The sequence below is a fragment of the Eleutherodactylus coqui genome, chromosome 11 (genome assembly GCF_035609145.1).
Source record: "Eleutherodactylus coqui strain aEleCoq1 chromosome 11, aEleCoq1.hap1, whole genome shotgun sequence".
Taxonomy (NCBI): Eukaryota; Metazoa; Chordata; class Amphibia; order Anura; family Eleutherodactylidae; genus Eleutherodactylus; species Eleutherodactylus coqui.
The window spans coordinates 115,668,461-115,687,550 of record NC_089847.1 but is presented as its reverse complement, the minus strand read 5'-3'; the positions used below and the strand labels follow the sequence as shown (position 1 = coordinate 115,687,550).

The window sequence follows — 19,090 nt, the reverse complement described above, 5'->3', positions numbered from 1 at the left end:
ATCCACACTTGTCAGCTCTTTGCAATATTCTATGTTTGTCGATGCCTGAGAGTCTGTATCCATTCCCAGTACTGCATCTTAATTTTGTCCTCGTGCTCTCGTCCCAGGCTCAACCCCCCCCCCCCCCCAATCTTACCATGTTTGTAAAAACACAAGCATATTTTCTTCTTCACTTTTCTTGTCCTTGATGAGTAGCATCCTCCTCTATAGATCCGCTCCTCTAGCCTCATCCAAGACTGCTTTAAATAGGATCCCTACTAAGCCAGCTGAGCATTCCAGATAGGAGTTGATTCATTGCCTGGAATTGGCCTCCCGACGCTGACTGAGCAGTTCTCCTTCCTCCTGTAAACTCAATTCTCTCTTCTTTTCCCCGCAGTAAGGCTCTTTCAGTATTTGGGTCACTGTGAGGTAATACAACGCAGCAGGTCACAAGCTTAATAAGTAGCTCGCTCTCTCTTCCAAGTCGCAAACTTTTCTGACCTAGCGGCTTTTCTAGATGCAGTTGTAGAAGACTTCCTGCAGTTTCTTTAGAGGCTTTCAGATTCATTTGCACTGGACTTGGCAAGAAATGGCTCGATAGAAAAACCAGTTTTATCAGCCTTCTAGTGATGCTCTCCATGTAACAACCTTGCACACTTAGGCCGCCTGCACACGGGCGGAAATCCCACCGCGGGATTTCCGCCACTGAAAGTTTGCATAGGAGTGCATTACAATACGCACTCCTATGCAGACGGCCGCGGTTTGGCCGCGCGAAATCTCGCGCGGCAAACAAACCGCGGCATGTCCTATTTTTGTGCGGGGCACGCACTCACCTGGCCGCCGGCTCCGGTCTGCGCATGCGCCGGCTGCGCGGCAGCCGGCACATGAAAGAGCCGGGGCCGCCAGGCGTGGGTGACTACGCGCTTGTCCCTGTAGGCTCTCGGGTCGGGTCCCGCGGCGAGAATTCTCGCTGCCGGATCCGACCCGCTCGTGTGCAGGCGGCCTAAATGTAGAGATTGCCCCCGGGCTGTACCTAACTGCCCCCTCTATTGACATGGAAGCTTAGGAGTTGGCCTATCTAGCTCCATGAGTTTGCAGTTGGGCCTTCCTATCTTGTTCTTCCCATCCCATTATAGAGGAGCCCACACACACACCTTCCCCATTACAGGGGTTATACAAGCAGCCAAAATACTTGGAGTAGCTACATTTTCAACTAACTTTTGACATGTCCTAGAGAATAGAGTTCACTAGAATGAGGGGGGCTGCTGCACTCGCTTCAGCTGCTGGAAGCAGCAAAGACAGCGGACTGTCTCGGCAGCGGGACCCTTACTGATCAAAACCATTGACATGACAATAGTTAGCTGAAGGTGTAGTTGCTCTTTAACTGACCCAGCAGTGTCGGCACTGCCACTTCCAGCCAAGTCCCGACTCGGGGCACGTTTTACGAGTCTTTCTCCACCTTCTGATGATCGGTGATGTCTTTGCAAGAAGCTGGCTGTTCGGATTATTTGAATAACAAAGCCAGCCCCATTGACTTGGCTATTAAAGTGAATCGAACAGCCATCCCCTATGAGGACGTCTCCGACAATTGGTAGGTGGAAGACGACTCTCAACCACGTAACCTGGTGCTGGGAATGGGTTGGAAGCGATGGTGCCAGCACTTCTGGAGAACCCCTTTTAATTAAAAATCATGAGCTATATGTACAAAAAAGGAATTTCACGCTGACAACTAAGCTTTAAAATAGTATGACTGTTTGGTAGAGAGTGTTTCAGCAGACTCCTCATCACAGGCAGGAGTACAAAGAAAGGTGACCCCTATATAGATAATACAGGATCCACCATTGGCAATGTCATGGTCACAACTCGCATCCTCAACTTCCCTGCAGAAAGACTTCTACACGGGTCACCGAGCATGCCGACAACACTCTCCCATAGAAATCAATGGGTCAGCTCCTGTCCATGTTGTCGATGGTCCATGAAGCTGCTGTAAGGAACCTCTCAATGCTGTTAACTGGTTTTAACGAATGTATAGAAGGGATACGGCCCTTTAACAGAAGGCACAGCGGTGTGTCTAATGAAACAGAAATATACAAGGGTCTGTGGGTATAATGTGATAAATTGTGTAAAAGTGCCGTCCAATAGTGGGAATAGTATTTTAAAACTTTACCCCCACTCCCCCACAACCAAAAGACAACTTTACTGTTGAGATTCCCTCTTAAGCGCATTTGTTTTACTGTCCTCAATAGGGGTAATCCAGGATTAGAAAAGCATGGCTGCTTTCTTCCAGAAACTGCTCCATCCCCATGACTAAGGGGATGTCTGGTATTGCATGTAGAGTAAATTGAAGTGCATGTGGCTAAGATGCAACACCGCACACAAGCTGTGGACAAGGGTGGTGCTGTTTTGGGGAAAAAAATAGCTGTATTATCCAGATCCTGGCCCACTCTTTTAAGCCTCAGGATGGATATGCTCATCTTCTATGATCCTTTTCTATCTAAAGGTTAAAATGTCCTCCTTATGTTACCTGAAACACCTTTTTTTTTTTTTTTTTTTTTATTCCCCATCACTAGCTTCTACCTCCAATGCCATAACCATGTGAACAAAAGTTATATGTAAAGGATTAAGAGGGTTGTTCTACTTCTGTTTTGCTGCGGGAAGCAGACAGCTCCATGTATTGTGCAGTGGCCCGGGTCTGTACTGCAGGCTGTGTCGCTCAATTCAATAGGATTAAGCATGCAGTACCAACCCCAGGCACTGTGTGATGTAAGGAGCTGTCGGCGTGCTGCAACAAAACTAGTAGAAGTAGTGTACAAGCAGATTAAGGAGAAACGGATATGTCTGGATTAGACCAAACCAGGCTCCAGCCAAACATGGCGAGAACAGGAGGTGTAAAGTTCATGAAAACCCTTGAACACCATTTTTTACTTTTCATTAAATCCCTTGCTGTGTTTTTTTTTAAATAATATAGGGATTAGAGCTCTGAATTCCCTGCATAGGCATAATAAAATTCTTGCTGCTTGCAGGCACCACTAGGGGGCGCTTACATTGATGTACTGTACTTCTATAAGAAATTCAATAATGGCACAGTATGTAGCGGGCTCCTCATCTTTTCCCTAGTGGTGCTTACATGCAACCAGAATATCTGCTGAATGTTGAACTTAAAAGGCTGGTACTTTTCTTAAAGAGCCACTTTGGCAAAAATACACTTTTACATCCCTGCCCCTTACCTGATTGCCTGCCATACTCTGGACATCTTCTCTGTATATTGCAGTCACTTCTGTGCAGTGCAGCCTCCTGTCTAATGCTTATCGGGCACTGTTTGATGCTGAGATTTCTCCCTGCTCACTTTCTGTGTTGCAAATACTCCCATGTTGCATCAGCACAGCATCACATGACCAACTTGAGTCAGTACCATCTCTGCCTGCATAGAGGACTTCCATTACCTAATATATTCTATATTCGCTTAAACTCCAGTTCAAAAGTTTACAGTCTGGAGGATGAGCTTGTCCTTCATTATAACTGTGACAGTGGCCTCTCATCGTCTGGAAGTTTGATGGGAGTTTATCACACAAGCACCTCAAGGGGGGGATATGAGAGTCCATGTAATATCATGCTAAAGGAAAAACTGACCTTGAGAGAATGTAAAGCTGAGTAATTCTCATGTAGTCAGAATGAGATCACATGATCGTCTGAGGGGGACTTCAAGAAGTTTGGGATAGAAAGGAGTAACTAACAAGGTGACCTATATCTACTGGGGGGTAGGCTTATAATGAATGAAGAGACATTTCACCGGAGTAGACCTTTTAAAAGGAACCTGTCGGCACTTTTTGAGCCCCATGAACTATGTTACGGAGCTCAAAGGTGTTGGAATAGGGAGTCTGGGGAGCTCCTGGCTATACTCGTTGCAGCGCTGTTCCCACTAGAAATCGGCGTGCTTGCACATAGCGTAACTTTTCAGAAGGCTATACGCACACCTTTCTTATAGAGATCAGTGGAGGCGCATGTAAATGGCCTGTGTGCGCTGATTTCTTGTGGGCACAGTGCTGGCACGGGGCATCCGGTGAGTAGGAAGTACAGCTTCCCAGACTCCCTATTCCCGTATCTTTGAGCCCCATGACATAGTTTATTGGCCTCCAAGGTGTTGACAGATTTACCTTTTTTTAAGAATTTACCAAATGCTTCAGAATTGGATAACCTCACTTTTTTAATTTTCTGTAACACACTGATTATTTCTGCCATGGTCCCTTGGGCGTTTTGGGCCAAGAAAACAAATGCGTTTTGGTTCCTGAAGGAAAGAAACCCTTTAATTTCCCCTCTTGGTTTCAGACGCATTAGCTGCCAGGAGAGCTTGTAACACCTCTCTCTGTAATCTTCTCAAACAGAGAAAGTGTTTAGGTTAAGTGCTTTATTATCAATATCCACTTTCCTCCAGGCCTCACATAAATCCCAGACATGCCATTAAGTCTCCGGATGGCACGATGTGTCTAGAACTCAGATTATGTTGTGTTTTGGTAAGCTGGACAGTTCACTTCTATAAATGGCTCTAGACGTCAATATCATGAGTTCTGATAGACATGGTTGTAAGGGGGTGCAGAGATAGGACTTGTACCTGTTCTGCTACTTAAGAAGACACCTGGAGCTTTTAAAAACTTCCTATAGGGCATACAATGTAGTAAAACAAAAGGTATACTTAAGGAGTAACTGCACTTTTTAAAAAACTTTTGATATGCTAAAACATGTTAAGTTTCCATCAGTGGGGTCTACGGGCCGAGACCCTTGCAAATCGCTAAAATGAAGGAATTTCGGCGCTTACCCGAACCATGTGCCCCTCTTGGCTGTTGGCACCTCTCCACAGCTGAAGTCTGATATATAGATGTCTATAGAAGTCTATGCGTTGGTCTTCGGCTGCTGCGAAGTGCCGATGGGCAATGATGGCAGGCAAAACTTCCGGGTGAGCGCTGCAGCCCCTTCATTTCAGAGATTTTACTCGCCACACTGATCAAAACTTTTGACTTGTTACTCCGACACGTCACTTCAAAAGTTTTTAAAAGTGTAGCTGCTGTTTAATGATTCGATCTGCCGCTGCTCTATCAGGCTAGTGTGGCCACTGCAGCCAATCCCTCGTCTCAGGGGTGTAAGGCACAAGACCGATGAGGTAGGGGATTGACTTTAAGGGCACACTTACTGTTGCAGTCATGTAAGCAAAGCCTGGTGGGAGGACCAGAGGGGCCGTGGGGCTGAACTGGTCGGTATACGGTTTCTTGCTTTTATTAGATTTAGGCCGCCTGCAGACGGCCGGGTTGGATCCGGCTTCGAGAATTCTCGTAGCCGGACCAGACCAGAGCGCCTGCAGAGAGCAGCGCGGAACTCACCCGCTCTCGCAGCTCCGGTTCTTTCATGTGTCGGTTGCCGGTCAGCCAGCGCATGCGCAGAGCGGAGCCGGCGGCCAGTGAGTGACGTTTCTGTGCGAGCCCCGCACTGAATTAGAGCATGCCGCGGTTTGTTTTCTGCGCGGGATTTCGCGCAGACAAACCACGGCCATCTGCATAGGATTGCGTGTTGTAATGCAATCCTATGCAGGCATGTACGGGTGGAAATTCTGCGGGGAATCCCGCCGCGGAATTTCCGCCGGTCTGCAGGCGGCCTTACTGTCCTTTCAGAGACTTGAACAAACCCTTTCAATCTAAATGAAGACCCTTGTTCACAGGTTATGGTAAAACATCAAATTTGAGAGCTTTTATGATCTGTTAATTCTTTGACGCCCCTTCAGCTTAAATGGGATACCCAAGAGTAGGACAAACAGTGCCACTCTTGTCTGTCCTCGTGGGAGAAGGCTTAGTAATTGGCTTTCCTCCAGAAGGAAGTAAACACTCCAACAGGTGAGACATTGACTGATAGGGCGGTTACTGACAACGAACTTGGAAGCAAGACTAGGAATTTTGGCCAAGTGTGAGTCTACTTAGGTGTGTCTTGCTTTAGGAATGGGCTGAACTTGGCTAACACAATGTCACTTCTCAAGGCTCTTTCTTGACATGTGGTGCAGGTCGAGTGTTACTGTATAGGGGTTGAGGGGTTGGCGGGGGGGCACTCTATATAGCACGGGTGTCAGCCATCTGTGACAGCTGCGGTCCTTTAAACCTTTAAGTGCCACTGTAGCATTCAAATATAGCAATCGTGCTTGCGGTATCTCAAACATCACTAGCCCACTGTAGTATTGCATTATACTGTATAAGCAACCAGGTGATCGCCTGGGGGGGCTTTAATCCCCCCCCCCCCCCAAAAAAAAAACAAAAACAAAGGGCTGCATCGACGAGGGGTAAGTGAGTCTGACATTGACTTACATGATGGCTACCTATAGGTGGCTTTAGACATTAGTCTTATCTATAGACATACCGTATGTAAATGAATCAAGATACTGCAATACCAGACACATCCTGTGGAGAAGAGTGGGGCTGTTTCTGGAAACAAAGTAGACCCGACCATTTTAATTCTTGATGATTCCCTATTACTCATATGTACATATCTTAGTCCCTTACAAATCAGCGGGACCGTAGCGCCTTCTGATGGTCTTTATGCCGCCTGCCCTATCCATTGGATGGATTGCAAATGATTCAAGCCCCGGATGTAACTAGAGATCCATATTGTGTAATGGCATTAGAGCGTCCGTGTTTCCCCATATAACGAGCCTTCGTTATCTAGATATCGCAGGACCACAATTCCCAGAACGCACAGCTGCAAAAATAAAAAAATCCTGCGCTCTTGCCGGTAACAGCTGCATCGCACAGAACACGGTGTCCGCAGCTTAGCAAGCGCGTTCTGTTCCAAGCTGATCTAATCCGGAGCGCTCAGTATTCCCTGTCTGTCTGTCCTACTTTAATTTCCATTACATTTGCAAATTAAAAACCGCTTCCTTAAGTGGATCTTATTTACTTTACCTCCTCGTTAGTGACATTCGCATCGTAGCCACTATTCCTGTTTTGCTCATTCCGGTTGGTTTTTGAAGTAAACTGCTTAAAAAGTTTTGCAGCACAGAGTTTCTTGGAAGTTGGGGCTCCCCCTCCCCATATTACACACGCTTGGGGTGCAGTAAGTCATTCTTGTTTTTGTTTCCCCCCCACCTTTTGGTTAAGGATGATGAAGACTATCACTCGCCTCCATAAAGCCATGATGTTGTTGGAGTATTTCACGAGTAACTCCTGGGTGTGGAGTAATGAGAACACCAACATGTTAATGAACCAGCTCAGTCCAGAAGACAAGAAGGTGAGGATCTAGTCTATTGTACAACGTTGGTGATCCAGTCCTTAAAGGGGTATTCCCATCTCTCCACTCAAAATTCCATTGTGCTTCAAATATGAGGTCCACCTGGGTGGTGTAAATAAGTCCTCGTTGCTGCCCAGAAGGTCTTCTGTGGAAAGTGAAAGCAGAGCACAGCGGTAGCTGGTGGCCAGGCCGGCTGTTAGTGTGCATGCACTCCAGAGATCCCGGCCACCTAGTAGAGCATTGCATAGGGGGTTGGAGGTGACCATCTTGGCTCGGCAGTGCGCTGTCCAGTATGCATGGATGATGCACATGCTGGGGCATTGCATGTCCCCATTTCTTGTCCGTGATGCAGACAGGACCCTTGAGCGCTGGTGTCACCGCTAAGGTCGTCGACACTTGTGCAGAACATTCAAACTATAGGCTTCACCTCTGCTTCTCGCTTAGCGCTTCACCTCCTATGGGAAGCACTGAGCTGGGAGTATTTACACCGAACGAGAAGCTAGCAAGCCAACAGTTTTTAGGGGTTTTTTGGTTTTTTTTTTATTTTTTTATTTTTTAAAAGCCATTTTTGAGCGGTAATCATTACTTGTAAGGCCGGCGGCACACGCAGGATTTGAATTGCGGAAACCGCAATGGTCACCCGCATGGACGATCCGCGGCATTCCGCATCATTACAAAAATAGAACATTTTCATGTCTGCTCTCACAAGCGGACGGCGATTGCAATTTCCGCTCAGAGAAATAAAATCGCAGCATGTTCTATTTTTGTCCACATTCCTTGCAAACTGCTTCTATTGAAGTTGATGGAAGCCATACGACCCGCCGCCCATCCGCAATTGACCTTGCGGATAGGTCGCCGGCACACGTGTCATTGCCCAACGACTGCTCGATTTAAAAAAAAAAAAAAAAAAAATATGTACTACTCATGCCCAACAGTGATCACCTGCGCAATACAGATTACGACGAAAGTATACAGGTACGTAGGGCCGCCGGCCGCGGTCAGACAGATTCCGCTGTGGGCTCCTGTATGTGGGATCTGACCCGTTTGTGTGCCGCCGGCCTTAATGGGCCTTTAGTCCTGTCTGTAAGGTCGGCAGCACACAAACTGGTTGTATTCTGCATGCGGGGGCCTGCCGCGGTATCCAGCCCTGTGCCCGATCAGCATCTGCGCGTAACTTTAAATATCTGTATAGCACATGGCTCCGTTGGACATGCGCAGTACTGATTTGTGTTTTAGTCCGTTTCCTGCGCCATCGCTAGGCGATGACGCAGGTATCCGCAATGTTAATTCAATGGAAGCCGTTTGTGCGAAAACAGCATGAAAATGGAACATTCTACAATTTTTTTATTTTTTTTTTTCTTCCGCTCATGGAAATCGCAATTAGTTTCCATGAATATGTAGGAAAAAGCTGTTCCACCGCCCTGATTAATGAGTATCTGAACCATTAGAACAGTCTAACTTCTTGCCATATAGAACATAAGGCTCTTTGCCTTCTAGGGCAAGTAAGTACAAGCGGTGTAGTTCTAGATATGCCTGGAGTTCTGGGGGCTTGAGCTGATCTAGTCCTTATAGCCCCTGTAGGAGCGAGTCCGTCCTCTGCTGCCCCCCGGAGGTGTTCATGGTGGCTTCTCTTTACTTGCAGGTGTTTAACTTTGATGTTCGACAGTTGCATTGGGCAGAATACATGGAGAACTATTGTATGGGCACGAAAAAGTACGTTCTCAATGAGGAAATGTCGGGCCTGCCGGCGGCCAGGAAGCACTTGAACAAGTAAGTTGGCTATTACTTCACTTGGTAATTGTGGAGTCTGTGGACCGTAAGGACATCTTGCCCTCAGATGTGTCACCAAGACTGTTAGAATTAACAAAAATTAATACAATTAATAAGAATAAAAAATGAATATTAACGTTTTTGTATCCTTAAGAAAGGCGGCTCACTGAGAGGTGATCTGGCTGTATATTGGGCAGAAACTGTTGACAAAGGCTTTGCCTAATCAGGCGATTGCTGTTAATTAGGATAATAAAGCAGACAATTACTGGGGGAGATTAGGCTTCTTTCACAGGGTTGGCCAGTGCTTGCTCAGGTTTTTTTTTTGTGACTATGCAAAAAAAAAACTGCTTCGGCATGGAGGCATGGGGGACATGTTTAAAGGGCTTGCATGAAGTCATTTTTTAAATGCGTGCTCCTCATGTATAAAAACTATGAAGCAGCCCGCACTCCTCTCCGCACATGTGTCCTCTGGGCCGGGTCTCTGTTGACAATACAACAAAAGCCTGTCCAGAAAAGGTTTTGCACAACTAGGCTATAAAAAGGAGCTTTATTATACACAAAAGGAGTAGAAAAACAGTGACACAAAAATAAGCTAATCTCAAAACGGAGGCAGAACACAGCCAGGGTTCAAAGATAACGGAACCGGCTACTACAGGTCTAGTAGGTTAAAGGCTGCCGGCTACTACAGGTCTAGTAGGTCAAAGGCTGCCAGAGTAACTACAGGTCTAGTAGGTCAAAGGCTGCCGGAGTAAATAGCCGAGGTATGCAAGTAAGATATCAATGGGAAAAGAAAGGCGCCCAATTGATAAGTATCAGGTAGTCGTGTTAAATCCCTATGATGGGGCATACAAAATGCCCTACAGATCAGAAGTATATATTGTACATCCAGGCTGCCAAACTGAAGCCGTAAACAAGAACTTGTAGTCACAGCCCCAGCCCCATGGGGGACCGTCCGATCTATAGGATACTCATTGGGATGTAACATTTGTGCTGCGTGACCACCCGATGCAAAATACTTGAGCCCGTCTTTTCCCTTTTTGATATTTATTTTACTTGGATATCTCGGCTATTTACTCTGGCAGTCTCTGACCTGTGATACTTGTGCTACTAGACCTGTAGTAGCCGCTTCCTTTGTCATTGAACCCCCCTCCTGCGATTTGGGCTTAAGGCCCCCTGTCCATGGGCATTGCGGTATCCCACGGCGGAGCTCCGCCGCTGCCGGGGAGCAGGAGCCGCCGCCGGATCTCGATTGGACAGCCCTGTCTGATAGGCTGATCGTGGAGAATCGCAATGATTCTCCACTCTTGGACAATGTGCCAGCGCTTTCCATAGCAAATCACGCCCGTGGACAGGCACCCTAAGTCATTTTTTTTTTTTTTTTTTTGTTTCTTTTCCCCAGTTGATTTGGTTGTGTGGGGGCTTTTTTTTTTCTTCCAATGCCAGATAATTATTTTTCCTAGATCAGACCCAGTGATACCAACTTTTTTTTTTTTAATGTTTATTAAACGTGGTTATACTTTTTAAGGAGTTACAAAACAAAAATTCTTGGTAGTCCTTTTGGTAGACTTGAATTTGAGGTCATTTCATCACTTAAACAATACACTGCAATATATCAGTATTGCAGTGTATTGTACAGTATTTGAGCAGGCATTCTATGAAGATCTTTCCTAGGCTACCATGATATACGAACAGCCGCAATTTTGCCAGGGGTGTCTGGGAGCCCCCTTTCTCTGTCAGGCCACTTACATGCTGCAGTTAGAATTGCCAGCGGCATCTAATCGGTTGACGGCTGTGGTTGGCATTACCTCTGACCGCGGCTGGGTCAAAGTCAGCGACACCTGATGTGTATGGCGTGAGCTCGCCTCCCATGTTCCCTCAGTATAAACCCACGCACATCCAATGTACATGCGCAAAACCAAAGATTTGAAAGGGTAAACAAATGGTGGCACAGAAAGTTATCCTAACCTGCTAATGGGCAAGTTAAACTTTAGGACTTCTGTACTTTCCTCCCAGGGCAGATTTTTCATTGCGTCACTTCATCCCCTTGTATTCCAGGTTAAGGAACATTCGTTACGGATTCAATACCATCCTTGTTGTCCTCATCTGGCGCGTCTTCATCGCAAGGTCACAAATGGCAAGAAACATCTGGTACTTTGTGGTTAGTCTGTGTTTCAAGTTTCTGTCTTACTTCCGAGCATCCAGCACCATGAGATATTGAAGACACTGGACACTGAGTGGTTTTGGACATCTATGCACACAGCGGCAAACTGCACAGACTCTGTATAACCGATCAGTGTACTCTTCATGTCGTGTACGGCCATCCTAGCTCCAGACAACATGATATCAGTTTTTTTTTTATTTGATTTTTTATTTTTTATTTTTTTCCAAGTGTACTTCTAGTAACGAACCGCACTCGTCAGATCAAGCCGGCACTAAGCAGAATGGTTTATGGAGAGTCAACTCAAATCCAAACCTGTAAACGTGTACGCATCCTCACTGTCATACACAGGTATGTGCCATGCCGGATGTTGAGCATCCCGCGTTGGACACTGACGGGTGCTATGATCGCGTGTCTCTGTACTAAGTGGGCTTACAGTCGAGACGTACAGCTAAAACCCCCCAGTATAGTCAGGCCAGTACTGGTTCAAGAGGACTGGGGCTCTTCTGACGTGTCACTTGTAGTGTATGTATGTTAGATATCTATCTCCGTTTTGGGGCATCATCGCTTTTTTTTCTTTTCTTAGAACTTTAGTGTTGTCCCGCCTCTTTTTTTTTTTTTCTTTCTTCTTCCTCCTGGAAATGTGTGAAAAATCAGATTGTCACCTGAGTTCTGTCAATAGGGTGTGTCCTCCACCATCAACACTGATTGGACAGTATAGGTGTGTTGGGGCATGCCTCACCCGACAGGCAGAATAGTTAACACCCAGTTGTCACTTTATTCATACATTTCCAAGGAGGAATAAAGGGCAGAACCGCACGATGCAAAGTTTTAAGAAAATTTTCCCCAAAATTGTGTTTTATGGGAAATGCAAGGATTTACTAAAGCCAACATGTCAGGGGAGCTAAAAGAGATCCTTTTTTAAAGGGGTATTCCTGACATTTAACCTCTTGCACTGTTGACCTATCAGGATGGGTCATAAGTAGTTGATCAGCGAGGGTCCTCTGCTCTGGACGCTGCTGATCTCAGCCCCCGCACTCACTACAGCGGGCCGGATGTTGACAGCTACGTCCGCATTGGGTAAGGAGCCGAAAGAGCAATTGATTTTAATGGGAGCTATACCATCAATAAAAGCTATACCTTCTATTGCATTTCTGGCTCTGCAGCCTGTGGCTGAGATCAGTTGATCGCTGAGGGTCCTGTCAGACGGACCCCTGCCGATCAGCTATTGAGGACTTATCCTGAAGATCGATCATCAATACTGCAAGGGATTAAATGCCCTGAACAATCCTCTTACATATGGAGGTGTAGCCCGCATGCAGTCACGGTATATTGGCAGTTGTAGTCTCAACAGCTGGAAGACCAATGTTGGCGACCGCTAGTTTTGCAGGTTGCTCCACGGCTTGTGTCTATGAAGAAGCCGGTGTTGCTTCAGCTGCCTCTAAAGTCCTCTTACTTTTCCATACTTTCTATTTTTTTTTATTTTATTTTTTTTGCCCCTCGGACTTGTTATCGTAATTTCATTTAGTTTTGCTCCTTCTCTACATGTAACCTCCTCCTACTTCACCCCCTAATTCTTTGCACTGCATCAGTTTAACCAAACAATTGAAACGGTCCTGAACACTTTTGTAGTTTTATATACCCAAGGAAGTCTCTGCCTAATGCTGTGATCTGTATGTTACATAAAGCGTGGGAACCGCTGAATATCCAAGTCACCGACTGGCTGAAAGGTTTGCTTTCCTTTTTGTATTGCTTTGTACATGAACACTCTTGTCACCTCCTCCTTTTCGTTGGAGGGATGAAATGGTCTGCCCTTCATTTACAGTTTTGCATACAGACCAGTTTCATAGTAGCTCATCAGCTGGGTCTGCCGCTCTGGATGGTCAGCATTGCAGTGACTTTGGTTTCCTACTGCAGGCACAACTCCCATTTGAATTCAAGGGGGGCTGTGCCTGCAGTACTATACCGAGCCTGACCTGAGGATGGGTCATCAATGGTAAAAGTCCTGGAGAAACCCTTTAAGGGTATGGCTATTGATGGGAACAAGTCAGATGTCCGATGTCTGTTGACGGATACCTGTATCCGGGCCACGTGCCTATTTTACGGTATAGATCTGTCCCCTCTCGACATTTCACAATTATTTACTACAGCGGACATGGCAGTTCTGGATTATCCGTAGTGCCGTGGATTGTGCAGTACCTCTGTTAAGGCTCTTTTACACGCAAAACATTTCGTCCAAAGCCGCCGAAAATTAGCAATCTTCTTTACATGTAAACGCGGGCCACTGAACGTTTTTCGCTGACTTTTAGACCACTTAAAAGTTTTCGTTCAGAAATTCATTTTCACGCGGTTTAATTGACAATCGTTCTGCCGCTGAGCGATTCGTGGGGATGGGTTTTCGTTTGGCAGGGTGTTCTTGCACCGGAACAGCTATTGGCTGCAGGGGCAAAAAAAGCGAACCTTCTTTTTACATGCCAGCCACACCTCCGTGTCCTGAGTGTTAGAATATGGCGTGATTATTCGTGCCCTCACAGCCTCTGCACTATTCGTCCAATGGCGGATTGCGACAATTGACACTTCTTTTTTTCTCCTATTGCATAAATTGCTACCACCGAAAATGCACATAGCGAAAAAACCCTCCTTTCCTGCGCCTTTGTTTCACAGTCCCACTTGGTGACACATCCAGCACTAGCCGTTGTATTTCTTTTTAATTCCATTATTACGAATCAGGAAATTAGGATTCCTTCTGTATAGCAAACGCCTAAACTTCCTGGCCATTTAGGCGTGGATTTATGCCCACCCACCCGCTCTCAAAGGCCAATCATTCACAAATGCACCCGCCCTGCGATGACAACAATCACCCTGTAGCTTTACATATAAACCCTACCGAGCGGCACACAGAGCGATTAAACCCAACGATTTTCGTGAAAGTCGCCTTTTCAAACGCTCCTCTTTCAAAGAAAACATTGGCTCTGTTTTCGGTGGGTCTAGCGAACTTTAAATGAATTTCCTTGCGTGTAAAAGTACCCTTATTCAGATTAGAAATTGACAACTGGGCGTTACCTTTTCTCTTATCAAAGAGCAATCGGCACTGATTGGGCTTTTAAGTGCAGTAAACGCTCCAAAACTTCCAATAGCGGAATCACTGCGGACGTTCTGCAGTCTTTAGAGTACAAGCCGTGCGGAGGAGCGTTCAGAAATCCACTTTACATGGTGCGCAAACTTTTTTTCGCAATTTGCAGTTTTAAAAAAAACCAAAAAAAAAACCTGTTGATTCTAAATCTGCAGCATGGCTACTTCTGCTGCAGAATCGGACCATTGAAATGCAAGGGTTAAACTCCGCAGCTGATACAGAATTTAAACCGCGCGCCAAGGTTGCACCATTTAGACGCAGATTTGCTGCGGGTGCTCCGTTCCGTGGGAAGGTGCCCAATGGGGTGTACGCCAACGCCCCTATATTGGTAACACCCAGTGTTCAGTTTGTAAGTTTCTAGTATGAATAGTGGGAATGGAGCAACGTAGAAGTGTAAGACAAGATGCCTCCGAATCCTTCTGTCATGGGAAATACCACTTCTGTTCTGCCCGTTTTAGTAAATACTGATGCGATCAACTTTATTTTGCCGTTTTTTAGCATGTTTTTGATGACCATTTACAGCATTGTAGTTCGCCGGTCATGTTAATGAGTGCTACATATGTCATCGTAACAGGTCCTCTTTAAAAGGGTTGTCCCAAAATCAACTTGTATGGCTTATCCACAGGGTAGGTGTTGAAAGTTTGATCGTGGGGTGTAGGGGTCCCTCTGCATCCTGAGAATGGGGTTCCCCCTTCATCTTTACTGTAGGCGTATTGCAAGACCCTCCCTCGCAATGAGGTAGAGATTGAATGGCGCTGCCGGTCGCACATGTGCAGTGCCGCTCCTTTCATCTTCAGTGGGACTGCCAGAGATGGCTGAGCAATTGTACTTGGCTACTTCCATTACACCATTGAAATGAATGGAGCGGTGGTTACAGGTGAGTTCAGTGAGTTAGAAGCCAAGGATAGGACTCCCCCGCTTCTTGGGATCGGTGAGTGTCTCCCCCCACCTGTTAGACCGTTTATAACCTGTCCTGTGGATGGGTGATAAGTATTTTCGGATAGCCCCTTTAAACTCAAATGATGGATTTTTAATAAAAATTAATAAATAAACATGCCAATACTGCCAACCAAGCATTGGGCGCTGCCTAATGTGCTTGGTAAATGGATGGTGTAAGATTAGAAAAAAATGCTTCCTGAAACGGCGCCGCTCCTGTTCATGCTCCTTGGGTAGCCGTTCACTCCCGGTCAAATAAATGGGACTGCAGTACCACACGCAACCTGTAGGTAAGAGTGGTGCCGTTTATGGAAGAAATCGGAGATCTTTCTAATCTCCCTACAACTTCTGTTGAGGAATGCCAAGGGGCAGCTGACTGCTTGTCCAGGATTAAAGAAACATGAGTCCTTTTTGAAACTATGCCACATTGCCCATGGGCTGTGTCTGGTATTGCAGCTTGGCTCCACTTTAAGTGAATGTGGCTGAGCTGCAATACCACACAGAACCCATGGACAAGTGTGGCGCTGTTTGTGGAAGAAAGCAACCGTGTTTTTCTAAACCAGTAAAAGGGTTGTAGTCAGTGGGTGACGTAGGACCAAATTAGTGTCCTCGCAGCAAAAGTTTTTTTTAGTGTCCAAATGCATCTATTATTAAGTAACTTTGCAATGGGTTTTAATTAAATCTCTTGTATTGTGGTGGTTTTACAGGTCTTATGTCAACCCGTGCATCTCCATGGTGACGGATAACCAACACTATATCATCTGATCCTGCGGTTATGCGACCCTGCGTTTCCAACCTTGCACTAACATACATTTGATGAGTAAGGCCCAATGTCCGACGGGCAAGTTTGACTTGCGGAATCCACATGGGAGATCTGCAAGTCAAGCCGTCCATCGAGAAGCATGGGCATCCGCAAATGGATTAAAAGCATGCGCATTTGATTTGCGCACCTTTTGGCCCAGAAAACAAATCGCAGCGTGCTCTGCTTTTCTGCCGGTCCTGCAGGGATGGCTGCCATTGAAGTCAATGGAAGCCATCTGATCCGTGGCACACCCGCGGCTGATGGGCCTGCGGATGCGTGAGACAGCAGGAGATTTAAAAAAAAAAACTGTACTGCGCATGTCCGACAGCGAGCCGTGCAGACCATGCGCAGTACAGCGAACCTGGAAGTGGAGAGATCTGCATGGACGCCACTGCCGGGGAAATCGGGTAAGCAGGGCTCACTGTCCACAAGCACGTCGTGGAATCCGCGCATGCCGTGGACATAAGGCGTAAAGGCTTAAAATCCTTTAAAAGTGCAAATTTTAAGTGATAGTCATTCAGTGGAAACAAGACCAATAACAGGGTGATGAACAATAAGCTGCTAGTCGTTTCGTATTGGCTTACCATAAGTTGCTGGTTGCGCAAAGTACAAATGACTGCAACTACACCAACTTGCGGACCAAACCCCATGATCTTCTCTATGACTGATCTATCGCTGCAAACGGGTAATGAATAATCCTCGAGCGAGCGACTATCCCTTGTACACTGCCACGGTTCTGAGCGACTGTCTGACTGGTTGCTCCGTGTAAAAGGTACCTTTAAGGAATAAAGGGGATTCATGGAGAGAAGCATGAGGGCTGGCAGGATCCCATCATACAGTGTTTTGTCTGTGACCATGGGACACATGGGTTTAGATTAAGTCTTCTACTGTTTTTATGTTTACGACCCTTATGCAAACCTACTGCAAAACTGCACTGGGACTCTAAAAAAATAAAATCTCTCTCTAATATATATATATATATATATATATACACACTCTTCCTTCAAACAGAAGCTGAAGATATGGGGTCTTTTTTGGCTGACCGGAATATGTATGTTCATGTAGGAGGGGGGGGGGGGGGGGGGTCACTGAATAGTCACACACATCCAAGTTGGGGGAGGAATGACAGAGTGAAGGACCTGTGTATAGCTGCTTAAAGAGTTAACAACTTTTTAAAACTTTTTACCTGTTGAAGCGACATTGCAGAAGTTTTGATCAGTGGTGGTCCGGGTGATGAGGCGTCTGCTGATTGCTGACATAAAGAGGCTGCATCGCTTCAGCTGTCGCTGATGACGGACACACAGATATTTATAGAAGTCTATGCATCCGTCTTCTGCTGATGAGGATCCGGCATGGGGCACAGTGTTTGTGTGAGCGCTACAGCCCCTTCATGTCAGCCATCAGTGGGCGTCTCATCACCCAGATCCCCACTGATCAAAACTTCTGACATGTTGCTCTAATCGTGTCATTCTTTAAAAAGTTCAGTTACTCTTTAAGGGGGTTGTCGGGATTGGACAAGACGTCCCACCCGCTCCCCTCAGTAACCGCAGCACTCATGCCTGTGGCTTGTCTGGTATTGCAGCTCACTTACGCTCTAACGATTTGGGCCAGCTGCATGCCAGACATCTCGTTCATCCGGAATGGTGCTCTTATGGCGAAGGAGTCCATTTTTTTTTCCTTTTTGCCCTAATCGATGAAGCTGTAGTGTCTGTTCCTGTAACTATTTGGGTGCGTTCACACATTGCTGATTAGCTGTGGAATTTGTTGTAGATGTCACCCTTTCAATGGAAGGGGTGAAATCTGCTGTAGATCTGCACCAGAATCCAAGACAACATTTGCAGCAAAGCTGTAAAGTGTGAACTCCCAGTGTACTTATGATCATACAATCCCTGAAAGTATTGGAGAGTCTCTTGTTATAGAGAGAAGAATAAAGTACTGTATGTGTAACTAGAAGTGCCCCCGGCATGTGGTCCGTCAGTCCAGTCACTCGGTGCAGAACCTTTCTACCTTAATTAATGAATTTGCGTTAACTACATGAAGCTGGTTATAACCAGGACTTAAAATATATTGTTCCTCTCCAAATGTCATTAACTGTGCTTACATGTTGTGCAATGCTAATCTTACCAGGCACCTTATTTTCTGTAGGTGTGGATCTAATTTGGAAAGTGTCGAAGCTCAGCCGTTTTCAATAATACATGAAATGTCATTGCTTTTTTTTTTTTTTTCTTTTTTCAGACTTGTATAGCATTTTAATTCTTCTCTAGCTGCCGCGGTCCAGGACCACACTTGTGTGTGAGAGACCGTGCGGTCGGCTACTAAAAAGAAAAAAAATAATAAATTATGACTTTTTGTGACGTCTCTGGCCTTTTCTTTGCCTCCTGAGTAGTGATTGCAGAGCTGATATTATTGCCTATTAGTCGTTCCTGCCCGCAGGAGAATGTTATATATGCTTTGAGCACATACATTGCTGCTATTGATGGAATAATGCTCCACAGCGCCACCTATAGTCCCCTGGACTCTCAGCAGCCAGTAGAAGGGGCTGCTGTGTTCAGAACTTATTTTTTGGTACCGGCAACCAACTGACCTCCAAGAACATACTTTGCCGAGTTGGTTTGTCTATGGCAGTAATGGAAATTGCTCCATGCCTTGATGTCTTGATTTGTTTAGTAGCCAAATGGAATAAACAGTGCACTGCGGTGTGAAGCATGGGGGCAGCGTAGCCCAAGCCGCTGAGAATAACAGCATACAAGAATATCGGACCACTAGAGCATGACATAATACCTACAGTGTCTCTCATCACTTCTGCTATAATATACCAATGGTAAAAATCAATTAACACTGAAGAAAATAGGTACGTATCGCCTATAGGTTTCGAGTTACATATTATTTGTAAGCTCGGAGCTATACATCTGCTTCAACTTGGAGCCATTGAGCATATAATAAGGAACCGCTTAAAGGGGCTGTTCAGGATTAGTAAATGGTCATAAGCTATTGACTGGTGTGGTGCTGTACCTGGGAAGAGAACAGCAATATTTTTTTCTAATCCTAGACA

General features: G+C 45.8%; 1 protein-coding gene across 4 annotated transcripts in view; it reads left to right on the top strand.

The window, feature by feature from the left end:
* FAR1 (fatty acyl-CoA reductase 1) overlaps window positions 1–18,392 on the top strand; it is a 67,238-nt gene extending 48,846 nt beyond the window's left edge. For all 4 annotated transcript variants that reach the window (XM_066583294.1, XM_066583293.1, XM_066583292.1 and 1 more), the window contains exons 10-12: window positions 7,110–7,239; window positions 8,882–9,009; window positions 11,065–18,392. In XM_066583294.1, the coding sequence (XP_066439391.1) occupies window positions 7,110–7,239; window positions 8,882–9,009; window positions 11,065–11,227 (421 nt within the window). In that variant the 3' untranslated portion in view covers window positions 11,228–18,392. The remainder of the gene's footprint in view (window positions 1–7,109; window positions 7,240–8,881; window positions 9,010–11,064) is intronic.
* The last annotated feature ends 698 nt before the right edge of the window (window positions 18,393–19,090 follow it).